The sequence below is a fragment of the Cibotium barometz genome, chromosome 23 (assembly GCF_041138505.1).
Source record: "Cibotium barometz isolate CiBa-2024 chromosome 23, ASM4113850v1, whole genome shotgun sequence".
Classification (NCBI taxonomy): Eukaryota; Viridiplantae; Streptophyta; class Polypodiopsida; order Cyatheales; family Cibotiaceae; genus Cibotium; species Cibotium barometz.
Genome location: NC_141068.1, coordinates 5448744 through 5472724, shown reverse-complemented (window position 1 = coordinate 5472724; position 23981 = coordinate 5448744). Strand labels below are relative to the sequence as shown.

Sequence of the window (23981 nt, the reverse complement as noted above, 5' to 3'; positions counted from 1 at the left end):
TGATTATGGATTAAGTTTCGGTCTCATGAGGACTGATAATTACGCATTTGCTTCTCTCGCCATACCTTTGCGTGGGCCTGTCTTAATGACATGGATTTAAAGGATTGGAATTTTCAAATTTCTGCAGGTGAAGTTGAGTTTTGGAAATGCCAATTTTACACTGACACTCATTGCAAGGCGCTCCAGGCATTTTGCAGGCACCAGGTAAGCAGCCTTCCTTATAGACTTGTTGTGGGCTGTCTTGCGTGTCGGTCGGTAGGTGTGGGTCTCTTGTGTTCTCTATGTATTTTGCTTTGTGTCTTCGCGGGTCCGTCAATAGGTCAGTTTGAGCATCTTGTATGTATAAATTGTGTCTGATTCACACATTCCACTGTTTTTAGATATCTCAAAAGGGGTATTAATGGCAAAGGTAGAGTGGCAAATGATGTAGAGACGGAACAATTAGTCCATGAAGAACCTCTTGGAAAATTGGGACAAATCAGCTCCATAGTTCAACACCGAGGGTCAATTCCTCTTTTTTGGTCCCAAGAAACGTCAATACTTAGTCCAAAGCCAGACATTGTTTGTAAGTAATCCCACATTGTCTTCTAGTAACTTGATACTCTTAAGGGCATTCTTAATTTCTGAGTTGTTCAATTTTTCTTTGCAGTACACAAGAATGACCCTACTTATGAGGCGACAAAAATACATTTTCACAACCTTGCAGCTAGATATGGGAACCCTATTATTGTTTTGAATCTTGTCAAGGTAATTTAGCAAGTATTTTTTGGAGACTCAATTTTGAAGTTCAAAATGTTTTAAGTATGTCCAATTAGGGCCGTAGGGCTTATGAGAATGGCGCTCCTTTAACATAATGCAATTCTGGGCCTGCTCTTAGCTTTATTGTTACATCATCAAAGAGTATCTGTTAGTCTTTGTGACATGGCTATTTAAAAAGAAATGTGGGGATCTTGGAAAGTTCAGTATGTGTGATTGCTCAAGAGTTGTTTTATGTTGTTGGATAAGGCATGCCATCAGTCTTTGGGATATTTATGTATGTGTGTGTGTGTGTACATGGTACTCATATGTATGTCTGTGTGAATGTTTCTGATTATGTGTGTGTGTGTGTGTGTGCACGTATCTGTGTACGTATATATAATCATAGGTGTGTGTGTGAATATACTTATTTGCTGTACTAATTCTTTCTATGCTACTTCCCTTAGTGCTAGGCTTCATTCGGCTGAGTCTGCCCTGCATCTCCGGAGGTTTGACAGAAACTTAGTACGAAGGGTTGTGTGTGAATATATGCTCTTATGTGTGTGTCTGGAGTGCGTGTGTAAGAGCATATCTTGATACAGAGTTCTACTCCCACTATTGAGCACTGATGATGTTAGTGGGGATGTCGAAGTATCTAGTCCATACTATGCATAATGGAGTTGATAGTTATATAGTCTTGTGGGTTGACTACCATGAGTATATAACATGCACGTTTCTAAAAGGTGAATTTGGGCATGTTCCTGGATTCATCTAGGTATATAATCATAGGTGTATGTGTGTGTGTGTGTGTGTGTGTTTTTGTGTGTGCATGCCTGCATGCATTTATATACATATACAATCACGCACATATGCTAAGCATGTCTCTGGACATGAGCTCCCTCTTTCCTTTTCAGAAGGGCAAAGCTATCATTACCTTTAAACTTTTTTTGTTTTTTGTCAAAGTTCAATTCGGTAACTCACTCTTTATCTTGATTTCTATTTGATGATTGCACAAGCCAATTGGATGCCATGTACTTTGCTTGCCATTTCTTGGTTTTGGCAAAGGTAGTTACACCTTATTGCCCGTCTATGTGGCGCAGATGAGGGCTTGGATGGGTAAAATTGGCCATCCATCTCTGATGGGGGAACCTGGATGGCCGGGTGGTGCTGTGTAGCTTCATATGAAGTGCTATATAGTACAGGCTGCTCTTTCCATATCCATGTGTTTGTTTCCAACGAATCACATTATTGTGAGAATGTCATTTGGCAAGGCTTACATTACATTTGGGTGTTTTAATATTCAGACAGTGGAGAAAAGACCTCGGGAGACAATCCTGTGCAGGGAGTTTGCGAGTTCTGTCGCTTATCTGAATCATATACTACCAAAGGCCAATCGCATAAAGTTCATACAGTGGGATTTTCACATGTTTGCAAGGCGGTGAGTTTATTGCATGACATGCTTTGTTTCAAATCTCTCTTTGCATAGCTCTGATTAGCTGGCCATTGGCTGACTTGTGCAGCAAATCTGCCAATGTGCTGGAAGTCCTGGACTCAATAGCACTTGATGTGCTAGATCTCACAGGGTTTTATTACAGTGGGAAAGCAAATGAAGCCAACTCTGATACTGATTTACAGAGCATTAATGATGCTTCAAAGTAGGTATGCTTGTGACATTAGTCATGTATTGAGTGCATTGTTTTAGGTGCTCTCTTTTTGGTTTATGGTTGATCAATGTGCTTGGTTCCTATCTTAGCCCACAATCCTGATTAATTAACTGGATTTTGTTCTAGTGAGGTAGAAAACCATCATGAGACACAGCAGGACGGTGATGAGGCTAGAAATCAACAGTCTGTGAGAAGTATGTTCCAACATGGAGTTTTGAGATCGAATTGCATTGATTGCCTGGACCGCACAAATGTGGCACAATATGCTTTTGGTCTAGCAGCTTTGGGCCGCCAGATGCATGTGCTTGGTTTGTGCTGTATACCCCGAGTTGCATCAGATAGTGGCTTGGCAGTTACATTGATGGAGATGTATGAAAACATGGGTGATGTGCTTGCGATCCAGTATGGTGGCTCAGCTGCTCACAACAAGGTTGGATGTTTATTTTCTGAATGCATCATCTTCTGTGTTTAAGTTTTAAATGCATCACCTTCTGTGTTTAAATCTTCTTAAGAATTAACTCAAAAGTGCCTGTGGCATGCATGCAGCCAACTGGCAAGTCTTTTTTTCTGGGAAAGAGATCCTTCCATTAGTTAAAAACAGCAGCCATAGGCTAAGTGTACATGCTAAGAACCTTCATGAGAGGCAAAAGAAAACGGGGAGGGTGGTTCCCTCCATGGCTGGCAGCTCTCAGAAGGAAACTACCTCTGGGGCCGCGCGGGGGGGGGGGGGGGGGGGGGGGGGGGGTAAGGTAACCCTGATGGCCATGGATGCCAAGTGATCTCACCGGCCTGATTGGAAGGAAAGGAGCCCCGGTGCCATGTGCACAAGGCGGCCTCACTGTCTGGACTGGGGGGGAGTGCCCTCAATGGCCTTGGTACAATGGCCCGCCAAATACGCCATGCAGCTATGCTGCTGATGATCCTCCATCTCTGACTAGTCCCTGGAGACCAGGGCTCTGCTGATGATCCTGCAGGAAGAGAGTCAGAGAGCCTGTCCTCCTGCTACCGGAAGAGAGTTGGAGTGGGTACTGTATCAATCCTGCAATAAGAGAGTCGGAGAGCCTGTCTTCCAGCTGCCTCCTCTCAGGAAAGAGCGGGGCCATGTGATGGTAAGCGGCACATATCGGACCGTTGTGTAGAGGCGAAGGATTCTCTGCCAAACCTGTCATGCTTTGGGATAGTCCCAAAGGTAGTGCCGCCGCGACTCCATGGGATGTTCTCGGTGACGGTGGCGGCAAGGCGCGTGATCTTCCTTGGCTGATAGCTGTCCCACAGGTACTTCCAAAAATCTCCAAGGAAGTGGGAAGAGATGCCGTGGGAGGCCGAGTGGGCTACTGCCATCGATCTCATGCATCTGGATCATCACCGTGTAATGAAAAAAGGCGGTAGTCGGGCTCTTTGGGCTGAAAGGGTCCTGTCACTCCCACTAGACATGCGTCTCCTAGAGCCAAAGTCGCCAAGATTTGTCGCGGGCCACCTTGGTCAGAGGAGGGTTAGTGTGCCACTGGTGATCATGGAAACCAATAATCCTCACATCCACCTCGTTGAAATTCTCAGTGGAGGAGAGGATCAGCCGGCACCACCAAACCGTAGATCCGAGAATGTCGGATCACCCCCCAGCATAGGGGCCAAGGCTCTCGTTCAGACAGACCCAACCAAGAGGGGCCTTGGTGTTCCATACCACCATGACCCGTCCCAAAGGACCGATAACACTGTTTGAAACAGTAAGGATTGGGAGGAGTGGGTACTCTCATGGCCTAGGTACTGACCATCATAGCACAAGGCTACAACAATACAATGATTGTAACTAGAAGTAGGGACCCGGAGCGATAGACCAACACTTTCAATACCAGACTCAGAGCACGAAAACACAGTGGAAGAACCATAAACAATACAAAAACACCGCATTGAGCTGGAACGGCTGGCCCCTGTAGGAACTTCTTTATTGACAGAGAAGCTTTTACAATAAACCAAGGTGCAGGTGCATACAGCACCGGATTTTCCATAAAGCATCGGCAAATCTCTTGCCAAGATATAACTATCCAGTGCCAAGATAAAACTCAGCACCAAAAGCCATCTCAAAACTGTCTCAAAACAGTCCCATGAATCAGCTCGTAAACAGTCCATAAAACAGCCCAGTATGGAGCCAAAAACAGTCCCGAATTCCACGTTAAAACAACCCCAAAACGGAGCCTCAAATCAGCCCCAGAGGAGCTCTCAAAACTGTCCTGGATCTGCCCATAACAAGGCCAAGACCATGAGAGAGTCGTCCACTGTACGGCCTGCCTCAATCGCAGCCAGTAGAGGGAGAAAACAATGTACAGCAAGCTCTGGAGGAAGAGAGAGAAAGCTGCTGTACGGCCAGCGCTCAGAGGGATCAAGAAACAGGCTGTAGCTGAACTGTATGGCCTACACTTAGGAGAGGAAAGAGAAGGGTGTTGCTGTTCGGCCAGTCGCTCGGGAGAAGGAAAACGTTTTTCCACTACTGCCCACCATCCTTCCCTCATGTGCATCCTTCCTCCTGCTTTTAAAGAAGTCGACCAGGCCATAAATAGCTATGCTTTCCCCCTTTTTGCCAAAAGTGGTTGAATATGCCCAAAATATCAACTATTGTGCTTTTCCCAGGCTTGTAGCCCAAGTTTGCTCTAGGTGCCTCCTTCTGCATATACATGCCCAAAATAATAATAAGTCTAGCCCTGTTTTAATGATGTGTGAACACACCAACTTATAAACGTTATAAGTCACTTTGATGAATAAAATCCCATGCTACTCATGCTTTGTAGCCATCTTTCGGGCCAAACTTTGCCAGTAGATGCTTCAGCTTTCTTCTGTGGAAAATCCCCGTTCACACCTTGGCTCCATTCAGTGTGTGAAACACCAATCAAGACTGGTGAAGGGACTAAATGGTGACAATGATACCCTGCACACATGACCCTCACTCAGATAGCATTTTCCAATAAAAGCTATGCTAATGGGATTATTCTTATAAGTTATTATAAGCCTTGACCCTTATAATTATCGTGCTTTCCTAATCCAGGCTCCCCTAGCCCTGGGATTAGGTTGGCTGACCCTGTGGTTAGCATCAACTATGTAAGTTGTAACATACATGCCCATTTATGTCCTTGGAAACGAAGTCCAGGAATCTATGCCTCAAACTGGCAACTATCTCCCAAGTTGAGTCCTCACTAATCTTATATTCAGGAATCAACTTATTTTGAAGCTTCCTCATCCTGAAATCAACAATGAGCTCTGGCTCATGTGGAACAAAGGACAAGTCCTCAACATCAAGAAGTCCTTGAGGTGACACAATGTTATCCTTGCCACCCAGTTTCTTTTTGAGTGTACTCACATGAAAAATGGGATGAACTTGCATTGGGGGAGGCAATTCAAGTCTATAAGCAACCTCACCAGGATTCTGTGTAAGGTCCACTGTACCTAGTGGATAGTTTCAGATACTTCCCTGTCCTCAAGGTCTTGTAACTCTTAGGTACCTTCAAAAACACCAGAATTCCCTCGAAGAAAACTCTTGCTGAATGCTGCCTATCAGCGTAAAATCATCCTCATCCTGAGCACTCCTTATAGTCTCTCTATCATGCGCAAGTATCTCTTGCATGTCAAGCGAAAAATCTCTAGCCGCATCTACTTTCAAACCCTCAAAGTCGTAAGGTCATTGGGGATCGGGGTTCATACCCATACATAAGCATAAATGGATTGTTTCTGGTAGTCATATGCTTGGCACTGTTGTACGCAAACTTGACCAAAGGTATAGTATGCGTGAAGCATATCTGATTCATCCTCTTTGTTTGCCCATTAGATTGAGGATGATGAGAGGAACTCATACTCAATGTAGTCTCCAATTTCTAAAAAACTCATTGCCAGAAATGTCGAGTAAACTTGGAGTCCCTATCACTTACAATATCAGAAGGCAATCGATAAAAGTATGAAAAGCTGCTGAACAAATTTTTGCGCCATCTTTGTGGTTGACTTAGTATGTAAGAATCTAGCCATCTTGGTTAGTCAATCAACAACTACCTAAATAACTTCATGTTCTCAACTGAATCGAGGTATTTCTACAATGAAGTCCATGGAAATACTTCCCCATTTACCAAAGGATGCAACAATCCTCCAGCCTTAAGGTGTTGCCTTATTCACTCGAGACCGAGGACTCTTCACGACATAGTCATGAACATATGCCTTCATCTTCGGCTAGTAAAGCATTTAACCAAATCATAGCCTCGGATGAAATGCCAATGGAGTATTGGGACATTCAATGAGGATCTTCTTCTTCAACTCCGGCATATCTGGTACACAAACCTTACCATTTCGGAATAGTAATCCATTCTGAATAAGTAACTGACGCCTTACCCCTGTATCAAGAGTTAGATTCTCCGAGCTATGGTTATTTTCAATGGAGCTCCCCTCTTGGCCAATACCGACCAAAATATCCATCGGTCTTGCATAGTCTCCTAAAAGTCTTATATAAATCAGCCCCAATTTCTGTGAAACTCAATCGGTTCATCTCACCAATCCTACTCAAGGCATCCGCAATTTGATTCTAACTCCCTTTCATGTACTTCATTCATTTTCGAAGGCTTTCAGCAGTTAGGGTTAGGGTTTGGAGGTACTGCAAACAGAAACGTAGAGAGCAGAGAGAGAGAACACGACTCTTTGTGTATTCAGTTGTGATCATGTGAAGTACAATAGCCACATAATGAAGTGACCTAAAAGATGTGTTCACATGTCCGGCCATAAAGTGTGCCGGTCGGGTGGACCAAAACACTTATAAACTGTTATAAGTGAAACTAAGCTAAACTGGGGAAAAAAACCTCCACTAACTAAAGTAAAAAGTGCCCCAGTAATCTACTGATGATCACTAGCACTCCTTTGGGTGCATACACAGCATAAAACCCAACAAACCCCCTGGAGTGATATGTGATCACTGTACATCATCCACCAAAAGGAAACAAATTCAAAGCAGTGCGGAATGCTTCGAATTTCGGACGTGGTAATGCCTTGGTGAAGATGTCTGCCACATTTTGATCTATAGGACAGTAGATCAGACTGATATCACCTGCCTGGAGTCTCTCCCGAACAAAATGATAGTGAATCTCAATGTGTTTCGTGCGAGCATGAAACACAGGATTCCTGGCCACAGCAATGGCACTCTGACTATTAGTATAGATAGGTGTAGGCTCCTCGACTGAAATATCCATATTAGTCATGAGACGCAGCCAAACACACTCAACAGTAGTAGTGTAGGTTGCTCTGCACTCTGCCTCACAAGACGAAGTGGCCACTGTGGTTTGTTTCTTGCTTAGCCAAGAAATGCATGAAGAGCCAAGAAAGAAATAATTTCCACTAGTGGAATGTCTGGTATCAAAATCACCAGCCCAATTTGAATCATTGTAAGCGTATAACTGCATGTCACCCCCCTCAGGATAAAGCAATCCAAGAGACAAGGTACCCTGCAAATACCGGAATACACGCTTCACAGCTTGCCAATGTGACAGTCGCGGGCTGTGCATGAATCTGCTCAACTGAGATACGGCATACTGAATATCTGGCCGTGTAGTACACAAATAAATAAGGCACCCAACAGCCTGAGCATATGTAGTGGCATCAAAAGAAATACTGTCATCTTGTAGTGACAGTTTCATCCCAGGCTCCATAGGAGTGCTTATAGGCTTGCAATCCTGAAATTTAAACTTCTCCAGAAGTTTAGCAACATACCGAGATTGCGACAACCCAATGCCTCTGTTATCCTGCACAAACTGTATGCCCAAATAGTAGTGTACGAGCCCCAAATCAGACATGTCAAATGTCTGTTGCAGTATCGCTTTAAAAGCTGCAATTTTGTCATCATTTGATCCCATGAGCAAGAGATCATCTACATAAAGACTGATGACCAGCAGATCTTTCTCTTCTTTCTTTACATACAAAGTGGCTTCTGATGGACTGTTCACAAATCCTTGAGTGAGTAGGAAAGCATCTATCTTTGCATACCAAGCTCTTGGAGCTTGTTTCAAACCATACAAGGCCTTTTTCAGCCTGCATACTTTCCCTTCATGACCATGTTCTGCAAAACCTATGGGCTGATATACATAAACTTCCTCCTCGAGGTTCCCATGTAGGAAAGCAGTCTTGATGTCCAACTGGTGAACAACCCAACCACGATGTGCAGCCACACCTAAGTGTCGACATACGGGATGTAGGAGCAAATGTCTCCTCATAATCAATGCCCTTCTTCTGTGAATAGCCCTTTGCAACTAGACGGGCTTTGTACCTGTCAATGGATCCATCTGCATGTCTTTTCAACTTATAGACCCACTTAGTTCCAATGGCTATCTTGCCTTTGGGTAGATCAACCAAATCCCATGTTTGATTCCTTTTAATAGAATCAAGCTCATCCTGCATGGCTTTGTTCCAATGCACATTGTCTCGTGCATCCACAAATGAATCAGGCTCATCATCATCCTGTAAACTGGCTGCCATCACCATATTCAAATCCATGATGTGTGCATGTTCATTGGTCCTTGTCTCCCTACGAGTACGACCAGCAAGAGGACCCTCTAGATGGCTGTCCTGTAATGTCCTCAAATACCATCTAGGTATATGTCTGACCTGTGGTGCCTGCTGCCCCATATTTGGTTCAGCTTCTGGCTCAATTTGCTGCTGAATTTCTGCACCACCTTCATGATTTACTGGTTGTCCTGTACCCTCATGAGTTGGATCACCAACTGTGGAATGAAACTCCATAGGTAGTAGACCTTCAAACACATCATTTTCAGCCTGATTTGCATCATAACCAGCCATGGATATTTCTGATTTTTCATCAAAAATTACATCCCGACTAGTGAATATCCTCCTGGATAGTGGGTCATATAACCGGTAGCCCTTGCTCTCACGGCTATACCCAACAAAAATGCATTTTGTGGCTTTATCATCCAACTTCCTCCTCAACTCTTTGGGTATGTGTGCATATGCAAGACACCCAAAAGTACGAAAATGTGATACCGAAGGCTTGTGGCCATGCCAAGCCTCAAAAGGAGTAATGGAAACCAATGCCTTTGTGGGACATCGATTCAAAATATGACAAGCACACATGACAGCTTCCACCCAAAAGATATGTGGTAGCTTCTTTGCCTTTAGCATACATCTGGCCATCTCCATGAGTGACCGATTCTTCCTATATTCCCCCCCTCGGTCAGAACGGAGAGTCTTGACCTTACATTCTGACTCTGTTTCAGCAAGTGCTACAAAGGCCAAAAATGCATCATATACCTGTGATTTCTGTGTCAACGGATAGACCCAGCATATACGAGAGAAGTCATCAATAAATGTAGCAAAATAGAAGCAACCTCCTAATGACTTCGTCTGCATGGGACCACAAAGATCACTATATATAAGCTGCAACTTTGCAGTTGCTCGTAGAGCCTGATCACGTGGGAAGGAAAACCGATGCATTTTTCCCAAAATACATCCTTCACAAATGTGATCTGGAGGCTTCTCCATAAGAGGTAGGTCTGTAAACATGTTATGTCGCTGCATAAGCATAAGACTACCAAAATTTACATGCCCCATGCGAGCATGCCATAACTCCGCATCAACCATAGCTGGAGTAAGAGTGAATGCATTATAAGCAGACTGATCCACTGGCTGAAATGCATCCAACTGATAAAGTCCATGACATAATGTACCAGTAAGCATCAAGGTCAAAGCATTAGCTTTGTCTCTGACCATGTATTTGTCATCATCAAAGTGGACTTGCATACCACAGTGTGCTAAAGAAGAAATGGACAACAAATTCTTCTTTATCCCTGGTACATATAAGGCATCTGTAAGGCGAAGAAAAGAGCCATCAATGGCTGTGAGCTGAATCTCCCCAATGCCACGAACTGGATATGAAGCATTATTGGCACACTGAACAGTTTTGCCAACAGGGGCAGGGCCTACATGACAAAACAAATCCCTGCGAGATGTGATATGCTTTGAAGCACCACTATCAAAATACCAAGTATATGCATGCTCTGTCATACTGAGTGCTTGTGAGGACCAAGAGGCATCATAGCTGCATGTATAGAAACAGTAATCCCTGTCCTCAACAAAAGAAGCAGTCTCTGGAGGAGCTTTAGAGGCATCATTTACAGACATCCCAGATTCCTTTGCCTTCTCTTTGGCAATCCTCTTTCTACACTCTGTGATGTAGTGACTTGGCTTCTTACAGTAATGGCATTTGCCCTTCTTCTTGGACTGTCCATCACCTTTCTTGGTATCCTAAGATGAACCACCGTCACCTGAATTCTGATTTGAACTCTTTGGCTGAGATTTGCCTTTCTCTTTTTGACCTGTAGTAAATGCTTGTTCAGCACTTGTGTTCATATTCATATTCTTCCTGATTTGCTCTTCTTGTAGCAAGAGAGCAACGAGTTCCTGATACTTAAGGGGTTCAACAGCATTCCTCATGCTGAGGTTCAAAGAGGTATGAAAAGCCAAGTAAGATCTTGGCAAAGAGTTCAAGATGGTGGACACAAGCTGTGTCTCAGGAATAATCTCATCCACATTGATGAGTTGCTCTCTCAAATCCTGCAGCTTGTTTAAGTGGCTAGACATATCATCTCCTTCATGCATTTTCTGATTTTCCAGCTCTCTTTTCAAAAACAAGATCCGAGCCTCATGACGAGCAGCATACATCTGCTCCTAAGTCACCCATGCATTCCGTGAAGAGCCAGCTGAACGAATATGAGGTATAATAGACCTCTGTAGTGACAATGCAATGAGTGACAAGGCTTGTGCATCTCTGGCATCCCATGTCTTCTGAGCATTTGTTCTTTGAACAGGCAATGGCTGACCTGGTGCCTGTACCTGTTGTCCTCGTCCACGAGCACCCCCTTGGGGAGGAGTCTCTGGAGCCATTGGACCTGGACGTGGTTCATCACCACTAACAAAATCCCAAAGACCTTTTGCCACGAGCACATTTCTCAGCATAAAACTCCACAAGGAGTAGTTCATGCCGTCCAACTTGTCTTCCTTAGACAAATACGTGAATACATCACTCTGCTGTTGATTTGCCATTATGCCAATGCACAATGTTGTACCTGTGTATCAAAAAACCCAATAGCAAGAACCCTGAAAGCAACTGTACTCCACTGAATACAGCTAACCCAAATATGCTTGCACTCTCAATCCTCTGAATGTGCAACACAATGCACCATTGACTGAGTAGAGCAGCAAAAATGGCTTACACAGTGCCAAAATGCCCAAAAAAATGCCCAAAATTACTGCACCCAAAACCTTGCAAAAAACCTGTAGAGATTTCTTTGCAAGAAAATCTGCCTGTATCTGCCAGAAAATTTTCACAGAGAAAAATGCCCAATTTTCAAAACTTGTAAAGCTTACCACAACTGAGATTTCAACAGGTAGAATTCAAGATACATTCACATTTCGATGGCGGCCACTTACTAATGTAAACTGGCCTATACCCTCATTCAGTGGCCATGTCCTGGACACTGTCATTCATCTTTCAGTGCCCATGTCCTGGACACTGTCAATCATCTTTCAGTGCCCATGTCCTGGACACTGTCAATCATCTTTCAGTGCAGTTCTCAGGCTTAGCCAACCATTGGTCCAAAGTCCCACTGGCTGACCCATTCTGACATTGCAATGGCCCAAGCCCTTCCAAGAGATCCTGGGGGAAAGCAACAGCAACCAAAGAGAAAGAAAAGAAAAATATATATATTTATAAAGAAATGTAAATAAGGAAAACAACTGCAAAAAGTTTCACCTCCTGGTGACATACCCCCCTCTTGAAAGAAGCAAGCGACCTTGATTGCAAGTCCACATGCAAACGGATGACACAGGACGATCACAAGATTCCCCATTTGCCCAGCGCATGTGTTTCTCTGATAACTTTGCCTGTGTGAGAAAGTATCTGAGCGTCTGATGATCCGTTTGCACAACAAAATCAGCACCAAGCAAATAGTGTTTCCAACTAGTAAGTGCATGGATCACAGCTAGCAGCTCTTTCTCATAAATCTGATAGTTCTTCTCAGTGTCAGAGAGTATTCTACTCTCATATGCCACGACTCGGCCATTCTGCATCAAGACAGCACCAATGCTGTTCCCACATGCATCACACTGCACAACAAATGACTTAGACAAATCTGGCAATGTCAACACAGGATCTGTAGTCATTTTCTGTTTCAGGCATCTAAATGCTGATTTCTCTTTATCTGTCCATTGCCATTTAATGGCCTTCTTTTCAAGCGCATGTAACGGTGAAGCAATCTCTGCAAAATGCCTTACAAATCTGCGGTAGTAAGAGCATAGGCCAAGAAAACTGCGAACATCATGCACAGTCTGTAAATCTGGCCATGAAACGATTGCTTCAATCTTAGCAGGATCCATTGTGACACCATCCTTTGATACAATGTGCCCAAGGAAGTGAATTTCTTTCAAAAAGAATTCACTCTTCTTGCCATTAATGAGCAATCTGTTGTGTTTCAGCTCATTAAAGACTGCTATCAGATGGTCTCTGTGCTCCTCTTCACTCTTTGAATAGACAATCATGTCATCAAAGAATGTGCCCACAAAGCTTCTGTAAGGACGGAAAATTCTATCCATCATTCTGTTAAATGTGGCAGGAGCATTTGTCAATCCAAAAGGCATGACTAAGAACTCATAGAGACCAAATGTAGTGCGAAATGCGGTCTTGTGCACATCCTCGGGTCTGATTCTAATCTGATGGTACCCACTCTTCAAATCTATCCTGCTAAACATTTCTGCTCCTTGCAAACGATCAAGAATATCATCTATGCGCGGAATCGGAAATCTATTCTTGATCGTGTTCTTGTTCAAGGCTCTGTAGTCAATACACATTCACCATGAACCGTCTTTCTTCTGTACTAGTAACACAGGTGAACAAAACGGGGAACTACTGGGCTGAATTAGTCCCTTCTCTAACAGCTCATTAACTTGTGTCATAATCTCTTTCTGCTGGGCTGCACTAACCCTGTATGGTGGCCTATTGGGCGGACTAGACCCTGGAATAAGATCTATGGCATGATCCTCTGGCCTCTCAGGAGGTAACTCTCTTGGTAAAGACTCTGAAAAGCAGTCTCTGAACGTATCCAAGAAAGCTTTTCTACCTTCGTCTAGTGTAGACAAATCAGTTTCAACTTCATTCACTTGCTTTGCAAAAACCAAGTACGCAGAAAGATGATTTTTCATTACTGAAGTTATAGCAGAAGCAGAAATAACTGGGACAGACTCTCCTTTCAGCTTCACATCCAGAACATGGGTCTTGTCCCTATGTACAATTGTGATTTTCCTGTTGAAAGCATCCAACACTGCATGTTTCCTATGACACCATGGAATTCCCAACAAGACATCACATCCTTCCAAGGGCATGATAAGAAACTCCTCTGTGTCCACATAACTCTGTATATGCATGCGAAGTTTGCCAAATATAGGAGTGACAGGAACTGAATGCCCAGGGCATGCCAAATCAGCCTGTCCAACTGGTCCCATCTCTTCAGCACGAATTCCCAACTTGGCTGCCAATGCCGGTGAAATAAAGTTGGCTCGAGCACCAGGGTCAAAGAAAATCAGCACTGTAGCATCTCTGATTTTACCCCATGCTCTGCACAATTCTGTAGCATTATCACATGGCTGGTCACCAACCATGTCAGGTACCAATCCTGCACTCGGCATTGTCTTCTTCTTGGGTGGCCCTTCTTTATCCTCGGCATCTTTTGCTGGCTGTTGTGGGCATTTTGCAGCCATATGCCCTTTCTGTTCACAGATGAAACATTTCCCAGCTTGCATCAATGCCTTTCTCTCTTCAAATGACTTGCCATATAGTGGCCTCTTCTGTCCTTTGCCTTGACCAACACTTTTCTGAGGTTGTGATTGCCAAGTCTTCTTCTCAAATGGCTTCTTTCTATAGAATGGTCTAGGTGGGAAATCCCTCTTCACAAGTGGTTCCTGTTTGCCCTGAGGTTCCTTGTTCACTGTGCTCTTAAAGCCACGTGAACCTCCCTGTAGCAATGCATTAGCCATGTTTGCATTTTCAATGAGCTGAGTCATATTAGAAACATTGGTCTTAATGCAATAATCCCTGATTTCTTTGGGCAAACCACAGCAATACTTCTCTATTTGCTCTGACAACGGCACTGTCCTGTAGGAAGTTACTGGCAAGAGTGCATCCCAAAACTTCTTATTATATTCTTCCAAATTACACAGTTGGCTGCATCAAGTTTGTGCCATGCTGTCATAACATCCACTTCAAAAGTATTTGTAAGCCATGCAAAAGAGAACTGCTGCTTAAACTGAACCCATGTAGCAGGTGCTTGTCCTTGCATCAACAGTGAGGTCCACCACTGCAATGCATTACCTTTCAAGAAAGTAGCAGCCTTCCGCACCTTAGAAGACTCTGTAAAGTTACCCCCAGTGTATGCTGCATCAAACTGCTGAATAAAAGTCAGCGCTTTCAATTTGTCCTGCATCCCACTGAAAGTCTCAAACTTTACTGCTTGACCTCCTTCTTTGTAATCCTTTTGCACCTTTTCTGCATCAGTCCTTACTGCTCTTTGTCCACTAGGTTGAGAAAATTCAGCCACACTGACAGGTGCTACGGGCCCCAAAGGTGGACTAAAATAAGTTTGAAATCCAGGCTGCACACCTATATGCATTTAATCTCATTTCATTAAATAAGGAAAGGCTGCAAGAACATTTAATGGCATTTCACCAAATAAAGATTTTCAAGGACATCCTGCAGCAGTTCTTTACTGGTTAGTCAAGCCTTCTAATTCCTTGATAAGAAGCTCCTTCTCCTCTTCGAACTGCTCGTCTTCTGTATTAAAAGCATCACAGGTTTCCATGAGAATACATTTGAGAAAAGAGTGCAGGCAGCTTCAAATTTTTAACTCTGTGATCCACAAAGGTTCACAGCTTCCATAGGCATCATTCCTGGTGACCCTCTTGACATCAATCCTGGCAAAAGTGTGGGCGGTCTAGCCATGGCCTGGAAAACAGACCCACCACCAAAATAGCCAGGCTGGAAAGCAACGAATGGAGGAATGGTCGGCATGACCCTTTGCACATTACTTTCCTGACCATTAAATACATGTACCTGTGCCTGTGTAACATGCTGCACTGTATCAGCTGCCACTACTGGTGTCTGCTGTACATGCTGTGGCATCCTTGGCATTTGTTCATGTGTCCTCTCAACTGCATGCTGAGATGATTCAGCCTGGGAATCCCCTGTCCTTGACTGCAAATACCTCTTCATCCTGGGATTCTTCACCAACTGTTCAAAGGTACCAACCATGCTCAGGAGCTGCGCATGAAATAAATCCTCTTGTTCCTGTTCTTCCTCTAACAAGGCTGGCTGTACTACTGGCTCCATCCGAGCAGAGGCTGACACCTGGGCACCTGTCACCTCTATATGCTGTCTGCGAGTAGAAGAGGAACTCTCTTCGGCAGGGAGCTTGCCTTTCCCTTTGTCTGTCATAGTGTCAACTGAAAGTTTGAGGGAACCTGTATCCAAAGAAAGAGACCGTACTCTTTCTCACCTGTAATCAGTTGTACCTCACTATGTGTGGTCTCCTGTTCACCCAATCCAATCCGTGTCCGGGCTCTTGCAGGAAAGAGGACCCAATCCCGGCAATGGAACCATAAAACCGGTCTATGGACACATAAAGCGGTAGTTCATTCACAATAACCTGGACTTACTGAGACACACATTCACAGATTCCTCGCTCCCTCGCTCAACAACACATTGGCCCCGAAGTCCGGCGCCCCTTGCGGTATTTCTTTATTGTTAAAAGGTTGAAAATTACAAAGCACAAGTGCAACAAAGCACTCTACTTGCATCAGCTGAATTTTACAAATTCTAGAAGAAATTTGCCAGCATAACTGCACTAAAACTGTTCCATAACATCTCAGAATGAATCCCAACTGACAGGCTCACTTCCATAGGCATCAAGCTACCCAATGGAGTCCAAAACATCACAATTCAGCTTGCTGTAATTTTCTGCACAGACCTGTTTTCAGCTCTGTTTTCAGCCCAAAATAACCCTTGTACTGTCCTGGAGGACTTTAGCAAAGTCCTACTGCATTTTGGCATCAACCGGGCAACATAACAGCCCAAAAACAGCACCTAAACAGTGCTGAAACAGCATTGTTTTGAAGAGGTTATCACCCTCTTCTGTCCCTGCTTTGGTGTAGGAACCAACTACACCTGTTCCTGTTCAAGGAGGCAACTAGCCTTTGCATATAAGCATGAAATTCACACAATTGTACCTGATTTTATCTGATGAGAGCATTTCCATAGTCTGCAAGAGAGAGAAAGAAAGAGAGAGGCTGTGGGGAGCAAGCTCAACCCTCAATTCCTGAGTTAGGGCAAGGGAATGCACCACGAATGCTGGTTTTTCCTGCAACAAAACACCACGATGGCTGCAAATTTAGCCTCCTTTTCCAAATTCCCACGCTTCCCTCTTCTTTTTGAGGAAAATGCACCAAAATTTGACACTTGGCACATTTTTAAGCCTTTTCCACATGCAATCTTCCAGGCTAAAAATCTCCTGACTGGTTCACATTCTCACAACAGTCCTTTGTCAGCTTTTGGTCCCCTTGACATTCCGCACAAACTGACGCGAACACTTTTCAATTCCGACACTGCCAAAAATAGCAGTTCCCTAAATTTTAGGGATGATGTCATCTGCATTCCTTCTGGTCTCCTGACCATCTTTGACCACTATGGTCACTTCAGAATTTGCTTAGAATTCAAGATACATTCACATTTCGATGGCGGCCAGTGCAGTTCTCAGGCTTAGCCAACCATTGGTCCAAAGTCCCACTGGCTGACCCATTCTGACATTGCAATGGCCCAAGCCCTTCCAAGAGATCCCGGGGGAAAGCAACAGCAACCAAAGAGAAAGAAAAGAAAAATATATATATTTATAAAGAAATGTAAATAAGGAAAACAACTGCAAAAAGTTTCACCTCCTGGTGACAGCTCCCTTACCCTGAACTACACATTAGTCAAGCAAGCATGAAAACAACATGCAAATTCATTTCGCAGGCAAGCACATAAAGATGCTATGCAATGCAACATTGATCTGGACAATCCTTGTTCATGAGACTATACCAAAATAGAAGTGTTCCAGGCAAGTAGACCCAATGGAACACCAATCCTCCAGGCATTTCCGGGCATGTACTCACAGATACAAGTCCCAACAGAAAGCCAAGTCCACAGTATCACATGAGTGGCATCAATCCCCGGCATATGCAATTGCCATGGAGCCAGTCCATTGTATATACAGAATGAGAAAGCACAGGTGAACTAGTTGGGTGGCCAAATGGTGATAGACTCAGGTTCACTCTACGACATGCACTCCGTGGTAGTATCCTGATCGCATACTTGGAAGGAGAGGTGGGCTCAGGTGTATAACATAAGATAAAAAAATGAGTCACATGCATAGAGATCCTAGTGCTCCATAAACAGTTTTGCGGCATATAGTTTTACAAGCGTTTCAGCCGCCAATAGAAATCCATAGAAAAATCATCGATCCATGAGATATCCATGAGTTCCATAAGTCGAATGCATCCCAAACAAAGGGAGCCAAAAACATACTCCCATCCCAATAAAGGGAGTGATAAACAATGTTTCCCTGAAATCATCTCAAGGCAAACAACAGCACATTATTCTCCTTGTACAGGCATACAAGGGTTAGTGAACATCAAAAATACTTCATGATAGACATCAAAGGCTCCAACTTGCAAACTCAAAGCATACTTAGCTTTTCTTTGCCAGGTTTGTCATGAAGCCAAAAGAGATATCTCCTCACCATAATGATAAGATATCCCGAGATATATCTCCATATAGCTTGCGTGTAAGCTTCAACATGGGCACAACTCCATACTTCGAGGATAATTTATGTGAATCCATAAATCCCTTAGGCCAAGTTGTCTACTGCTCATGCTCTTGACGCATGACTGCGTCAAAAAAACTAGTCTATCCATGAGATAGATGTCTTAGAAAAGTAAAACAATATCTGGGTCCTTCCAAGATCTGTGCTCTTCTCTGATCAAACGGAGAAGCTGAGCTCTGATCCCACTGTAACCGATACTAGACAAGAAAACACTTCAAATACAAACAAAGAGGCCCACCTGATCCTCCCCAATTCTAATAATCACCCACTAAGCTCTCCCTTGAACAATGGTGCCTGAGTCCAAAAGTGATGGTAATAACTGCTCATTGATTGAGATGCAAACACCCGCTTGGGTTCCCGCTAGAGAAAAAGCAAGTGACCAAGTGTGGCTACGGCCTGGTGTAAGCCCAACGGAGCGTGCAGTGATAGATGCAACCACATGCATGAGAGATAAAGATAGAGAGAGAGAGAAGGGGGAGAGAGAGATGGGAATAGGGGTTTCACACAGGTGATAGTACAAAGGAGGGGAATTGTAACTCGTAGCAGTGCCCGAGGGAATAGGGCCTTTGACACACTTGTTGATACCATCCATGCATATTAAAACATTTAAACATGGCCATAGCCTTAACACATATCCATCATCACTTTGCATAAAACATAAAAGATGGACAAAACATCCACAAATGCTGAAAATGGAGCTTGCACGTGTGACACCGCATAGAGGCCGGAATGGGCCGACCCCCCCTTGGAGTATTTTATTACCCAAGGAGAATAATATCATGTACAAGCTTTGAGGGCCTTACTCTCCCCACGGGAGATGCCGGATTATCCATATACAAATGCCATAACACAGCCCAACACGAGGCTACCAAGCCGGAACATAGGCTGTAGAAATGCCGAGCCAACAACATAATCTATATACCTTCGTGTGGGTACTGATTCTTCCCCAAAAACCACGGGTCTTCATGCAATAGAGCTGGTACAGTAAGTACAACTCTCCATTCAGCTGGTACAGCAGGTACAATGGTTGGTATAGCCGATACAGTGGCTGGTATACCAGGTACAATGGTTGGTACAGTCGGTACAATGGGTGGTACAACAAGTACAAGGATTGGTACAACCAGTACAATGGCTGGTACAGCAGGTACAAAGGCTGGTACAACAAGTACAATGGCTAGAAATCATAATAAATGATTAAATACCCTTGCCTTCAGTATTTCTTCGCGATGGAAGCCTCCAAAACAGTCCCCAACAACCGGTATTCTTCATGGGCAGCCTTCAAGTGAGACAGAAAGAGAGTAGCCATCATTAGGGCAGCCTCTGTAACGGTGGTAGAGGCTAGTGTGTAGCAAGAGAGCCTCTCTTAATGAAGAGAGAGGGCTCCAATTTATAGATTTGGGCCTCCCATGAGCTAAAATGGCAAGAGAAGGCTACAATGACAAGTGGAGAGCCACACAATAGCTTAAGTGACAAGTGTGAGGCCACTTGTCTCACTTTGATCCATTTTCTAACAAGTGTCAGGCCACTTGTCTCACTTTGGTCCACTTTCGTGCCACTTGTCCCAATCTAAAAGATGGGTCCTTCCATAATCTTTGCCTCTAAAAATATCCCAACTAGTAGACATTCTGTCATAGGCACTTTGCCAACTCTTGGTATCTGCTCAATTCCATATGTAATGACACGAACAGAATTTCCATCGGAGTCGGGCCAAAAATAGCAACTCTCCTAAATTTTAGGAGTGTGGTCCTTTGTATTCTAGGATAATCCCCCATTCCCAAAGCTTGTACTTTCCAAATATTTAGACATCTTGGAGTCCACCAGACCCCTTTCATACTGGGAAATGTCCAGGCTGGTGACATCCTTCCCAACTTTTTAAAAGTTGTCCGCAACTTTAAGCTTCAAGCCATATATTCAAGATATAATCATGTCCCATCGAGTGGGCGAGACAAGACAGTCTCAAAAATCCAATGTAACTGAAGAATCCATGTCTCAAAGAAATCGGTGAGACTTAATAAGTCTCCATAATACCAATATCAAAATCATGTCCCAAAATAAATAGGCGAAACAAATCAGTCCCATAAGTCCAGATATCATAATCCATGTCCCAAGTAAATGAGCGAGACAAAATAAGTCTCCTGCCAATAAGGCATCGGTCCACATGACCCTTGGCATAGATATAAGTTCCGTGCCAACCAGGCGTCATGTCCACTTTACCACTTGCACTCCATGTTGGTACTCTGACCACACACCTTGGATGAGAGGTGGGCTCAAGTAACAAGATAAAACAATCACTTGCAGGCATAGATAACCTGGTGTTCCATAAGCATTTTTGCTACACATAGTTTATAGGCATTTCGGCCACCAACTCACACTACCCTCTCAAGTGTCCATGTTCCCTTCCATTTGCTCTCTATTGTTCCACCCACACATGGTAGAAACAATCTTCAAGAGAGCACGCAGGACAAGAGAACACTACACACGGCATGTTGTGCTCGACACTACCCTCTGAAGTGCCCACGTTCCCTTCCATCTGCTCTCTATCGTTCCATCCACACATGGTAGAAGCAATCTTCAAGAGAGCACGTAGGACAAGAGAACACTACGCAGGGTATGTGAACCATGAGTTTCATAAGTCCAATGCATCCCAAATAAAGGGAGCCAAAAAGAATAATCCATAAACTTGAGGATAGATCCAAATCACTAGAAAAGAAGTCCAGGAATCCATAGACCTGTATACCATAACTCTAACCACATACTCCGTGCTAACCACACACCTCGGAGTAGAGGTGGACTTTATCCATAAAAGCATCATATCCATGAGATTTTCAAAGATTTCTTCTCTATTAACTCAGACAGATTCGTCCATAAAAATTGCTTGTGTGAAGCCCAATATCTATATAAATCTCGTCCAAGAAAGAAATCTCCATAGATATAATCCATCCCAATAAAGGGAGCCTTAAACAATGTTTCCTTGAAACCATCTCAAGGCAAACAACACCACCTTTCTCCTTGCATGGCTACACAAGGATTAGTGAACATAAAAAATACTTCATAGTAAATAGCCAAAGCATCAACTTTGCAAACTCAAAGTATACTTAGCTTTTCTTTGCCAGGTTGGTCATGAAGCCAAAAGAAATATCTCCTCACCATATCCTTAAGATATCCTGAGATATATCTCCATATAGCTTGCGTGTAAGCTTGATACTATAATTCACAATATCCATATGGAAAGAGTGCTAAACGTGTGCACATAAAGCCAACTCCACACTTCCAAGATAAAATTTTGTGAATTCATAAATCCTTAGATCAACAAGCTGTCTACTGCTCATGCTCTTGCTTCATAAGCTATGAAGCGGTTGGCCATGCTTAATAGCAATGATGGTAAGTGTGGTCCCCACTTGAGATCTTTTCTCTTCCTTATTGATAGAAGGAAGCCTCTGCTTCCAAGAAAGCCTATGCTTCCAAGAAAGCCTATGCTTTGATACCAATGTAACTCGCAGCGGTGCCCGGGGGACTAGGGCCTTTGACACACTTGTTGATACCATCAATGCATATTAAAACATTTAAACATGGCCATAGCCTTAACACATATCCATCATCACTTTGCATAAAACATAAAAGATGGACAAAACATCCACAAATGCTGAAAATGGAGCTTGCACATGTGACACCGCATACAGGCCGGAATTGGCCGATCCCCCCCTTGGAGTATTTTATTACCCAAGGAGAATAATATCATGTACAAGCTTTGAGGGCCTCACTCTCCCCACGGGAGATGCCGGATTATCCATACACAAATGCCATAACACAGCCCAACACGAGGCTACTAAGCCGGAACATAGGCTGTAGAAATTCCGAGCCAACAACATAATCCATATACCTCCGTGTGGGTACTGATTCTTCCCCCCAAAAACCACGGGTCTTCATGCAATAGAGCTGGTACAGCAAGTACAACTCTCCATTCAGCCGGTATAGTAGGTACAATGGCTGGTACAACTGGTACAGTGGTTGGTACAACAGGTACAGTGGCTGGTACAGTCGGTACAATGGGTGGTACAGCAAGTACAACAAGTACAAGGACTGGTACAGCCAGTACAATGGCTGGTACAGTAGGTACAAAGGCTGGTACAACAAGTACAATGGCTAGAAACCATAATAAATGATTAAATACCATTGCCTTCAGTATTTCTTCGCGATGGAAGCTTCCAAAACAGTCCCCAACAGCCGGTATTCTTCATGGGCAGCCTTCAAGTGAGAGAGAGAGAGAGTAGCCATCATTAGGGCAGCGTGTAACGATGGTAGAGGCTAGTGTGTAGCAAGAGAGCCTCTCTTAATGAAGAGAGAGGGCTCCAATTTATAGATTTGAGCCTCCCATGAGCTAAAATGGTAAGAGAAGGCTACAATGACAAGTGGAGAGCCACAGTGCCAAGGTGGTTCCAAACGTTATGTACTGTACGGATCCGTACGTACTGTACGTTGTTTGGTACGGAAAAAATTTTTAAGGTACGTAAAAATACGTACCATTGGTAAAAATACATAAAAATACATAAAATCTCAGAAATTTCAGCCACCTACATAAAATTTCAGTCCATGTCCACATTGACATATAAAACTTTCGAAATAGAGACACAACAAGGTCAAAAACCTACTAATTCAAAAGTGAGAAATTAGAATCACAAAGTCGTCAATCATACTTAATAAGTTAATCGTACTTAATACTTAATACTTATTACTTAAGACAAGTCACATTGTCACAAGTGAGTCGTGACAACTCACAATTCACATCAAAAAATGATTGAATTTGAAAACGAGTCTATGAATAATGACAAAATGTGCCATGTCCATACAACACCAAAACAAAACTAAGGTAATCCAAATCAAAACTCATCATCCGATGAGGATGATGACCCTAGAGAATCAAGCATATAACCCTCCGTGATGACATTGCCCTCGTCATCATACTCAGGCCCTGTCATCATGGGCACAGGTGGGTGGGCTGCCTCAGATGTCCCCGTCCCTACCTCTGCATCATCCTGCTGGGTAGTGTGAATGAGGCGAACGGCCTCATTCGCACGTGCTCGAGGAGTCTGAATAGGCAGCTCTCCTCTCCGGCCAGAACTCTCTGCATCTGCAGGTCCCTCATGTAGCTGAATTTTATAAGCCCGGGCTCTCGATCTCGTCACCCGCCTGTCTACACTCTCCAGCTCTCTATGAAGGAGGCAAAGAATCTCGTCCTGCTCATCTCTCAACCGTTGCTCTGCCTCATCAATGGTGGTAGGATCTGGGACCAGCTTGACACGTGTTGGATCCACCTATTCAACGTAAAACCAAATAGAACGCGGAGTGTCAACAACTCAACTTTTTGTATACTATAGTATAAAAGCTATGTAAATGGGAGGCCAATCCCTATAAGAGAATGAATAGGATAAACTCACCTGTTTTGGGGTGCCCAAAGCATGATAAGCTCTTACGAGCTTCATGTTGGCCCTACAATAGACTAGTCTCTCTAGTTGAGAGGTGCTCAAACGATTGCGTATCTTTGTATGATGAGCGAGTAAGCGCTCCAGTTGCGCTCACAAGCACCTGTTGAACAATCCTGCACTCCAATTCAAAAACAGTGCTTCATTCATGTGAGCTCGGCAATTCCCAA

General features: G+C 43.7%; 2 protein-coding genes across 2 annotated transcripts in view; one reads left to right on the top strand and one right to left on the bottom strand.

Annotated features, from left to right (window-relative positions):
* LOC147625551 (phosphatidylinositol-3-phosphatase SAC1-like) overlaps positions 1–23981 on the top strand; it is a 34643-nt gene that overhangs the window by 2595 nt on the left and 8067 nt on the right. The window contains exons 5-10 of the mRNA XM_086817058.1: positions 128–204; positions 381–565; positions 650–747; positions 2040–2173; positions 2256–2390; positions 2526–2829. Of these exons, the coding sequence (XP_086673184.1) occupies positions 128–204; positions 381–565; positions 650–747; positions 2040–2173; positions 2256–2390; positions 2526–2829 (933 nt within the window). The remainder of the gene's footprint in view (positions 1–127; positions 205–380; positions 566–649; positions 748–2039; positions 2174–2255; positions 2391–2525; positions 2830–23981) is intronic.
* Positions 22756–23867, bottom strand: LOC147625553 (uncharacterized). The gene is made up of 2 exons (XM_086817060.1): positions 23767–23867; positions 22756–23643 (listed from the first exon to the last, which is right to left on the bottom strand). The coding sequence occupies exons 1-2, from the start codon at positions 23809–23811 to the stop codon at positions 23209–23211; spliced, it is 480 nt and encodes a 159-aa protein (XP_086673186.1). The 5' UTR covers positions 23812–23867; the 3' UTR covers positions 22756–23208.

Bases quoted from the DNA above. Each gene is read 5' to 3' on its own strand.
- LOC147625553 (XM_086817060.1), bottom strand. From the start codon at position 23,811: ATGAAGCTCGTAAGAGCTTATCATGCTTTGGGCACCCCAAAACAG. The intron at 23,644-23,766 runs GTGAGTTTATCC...TACGTTGAATAG, and splicing joins CTTTGGGCACCCCAAAACAG to GTGGATCCAACACGTGTCAA.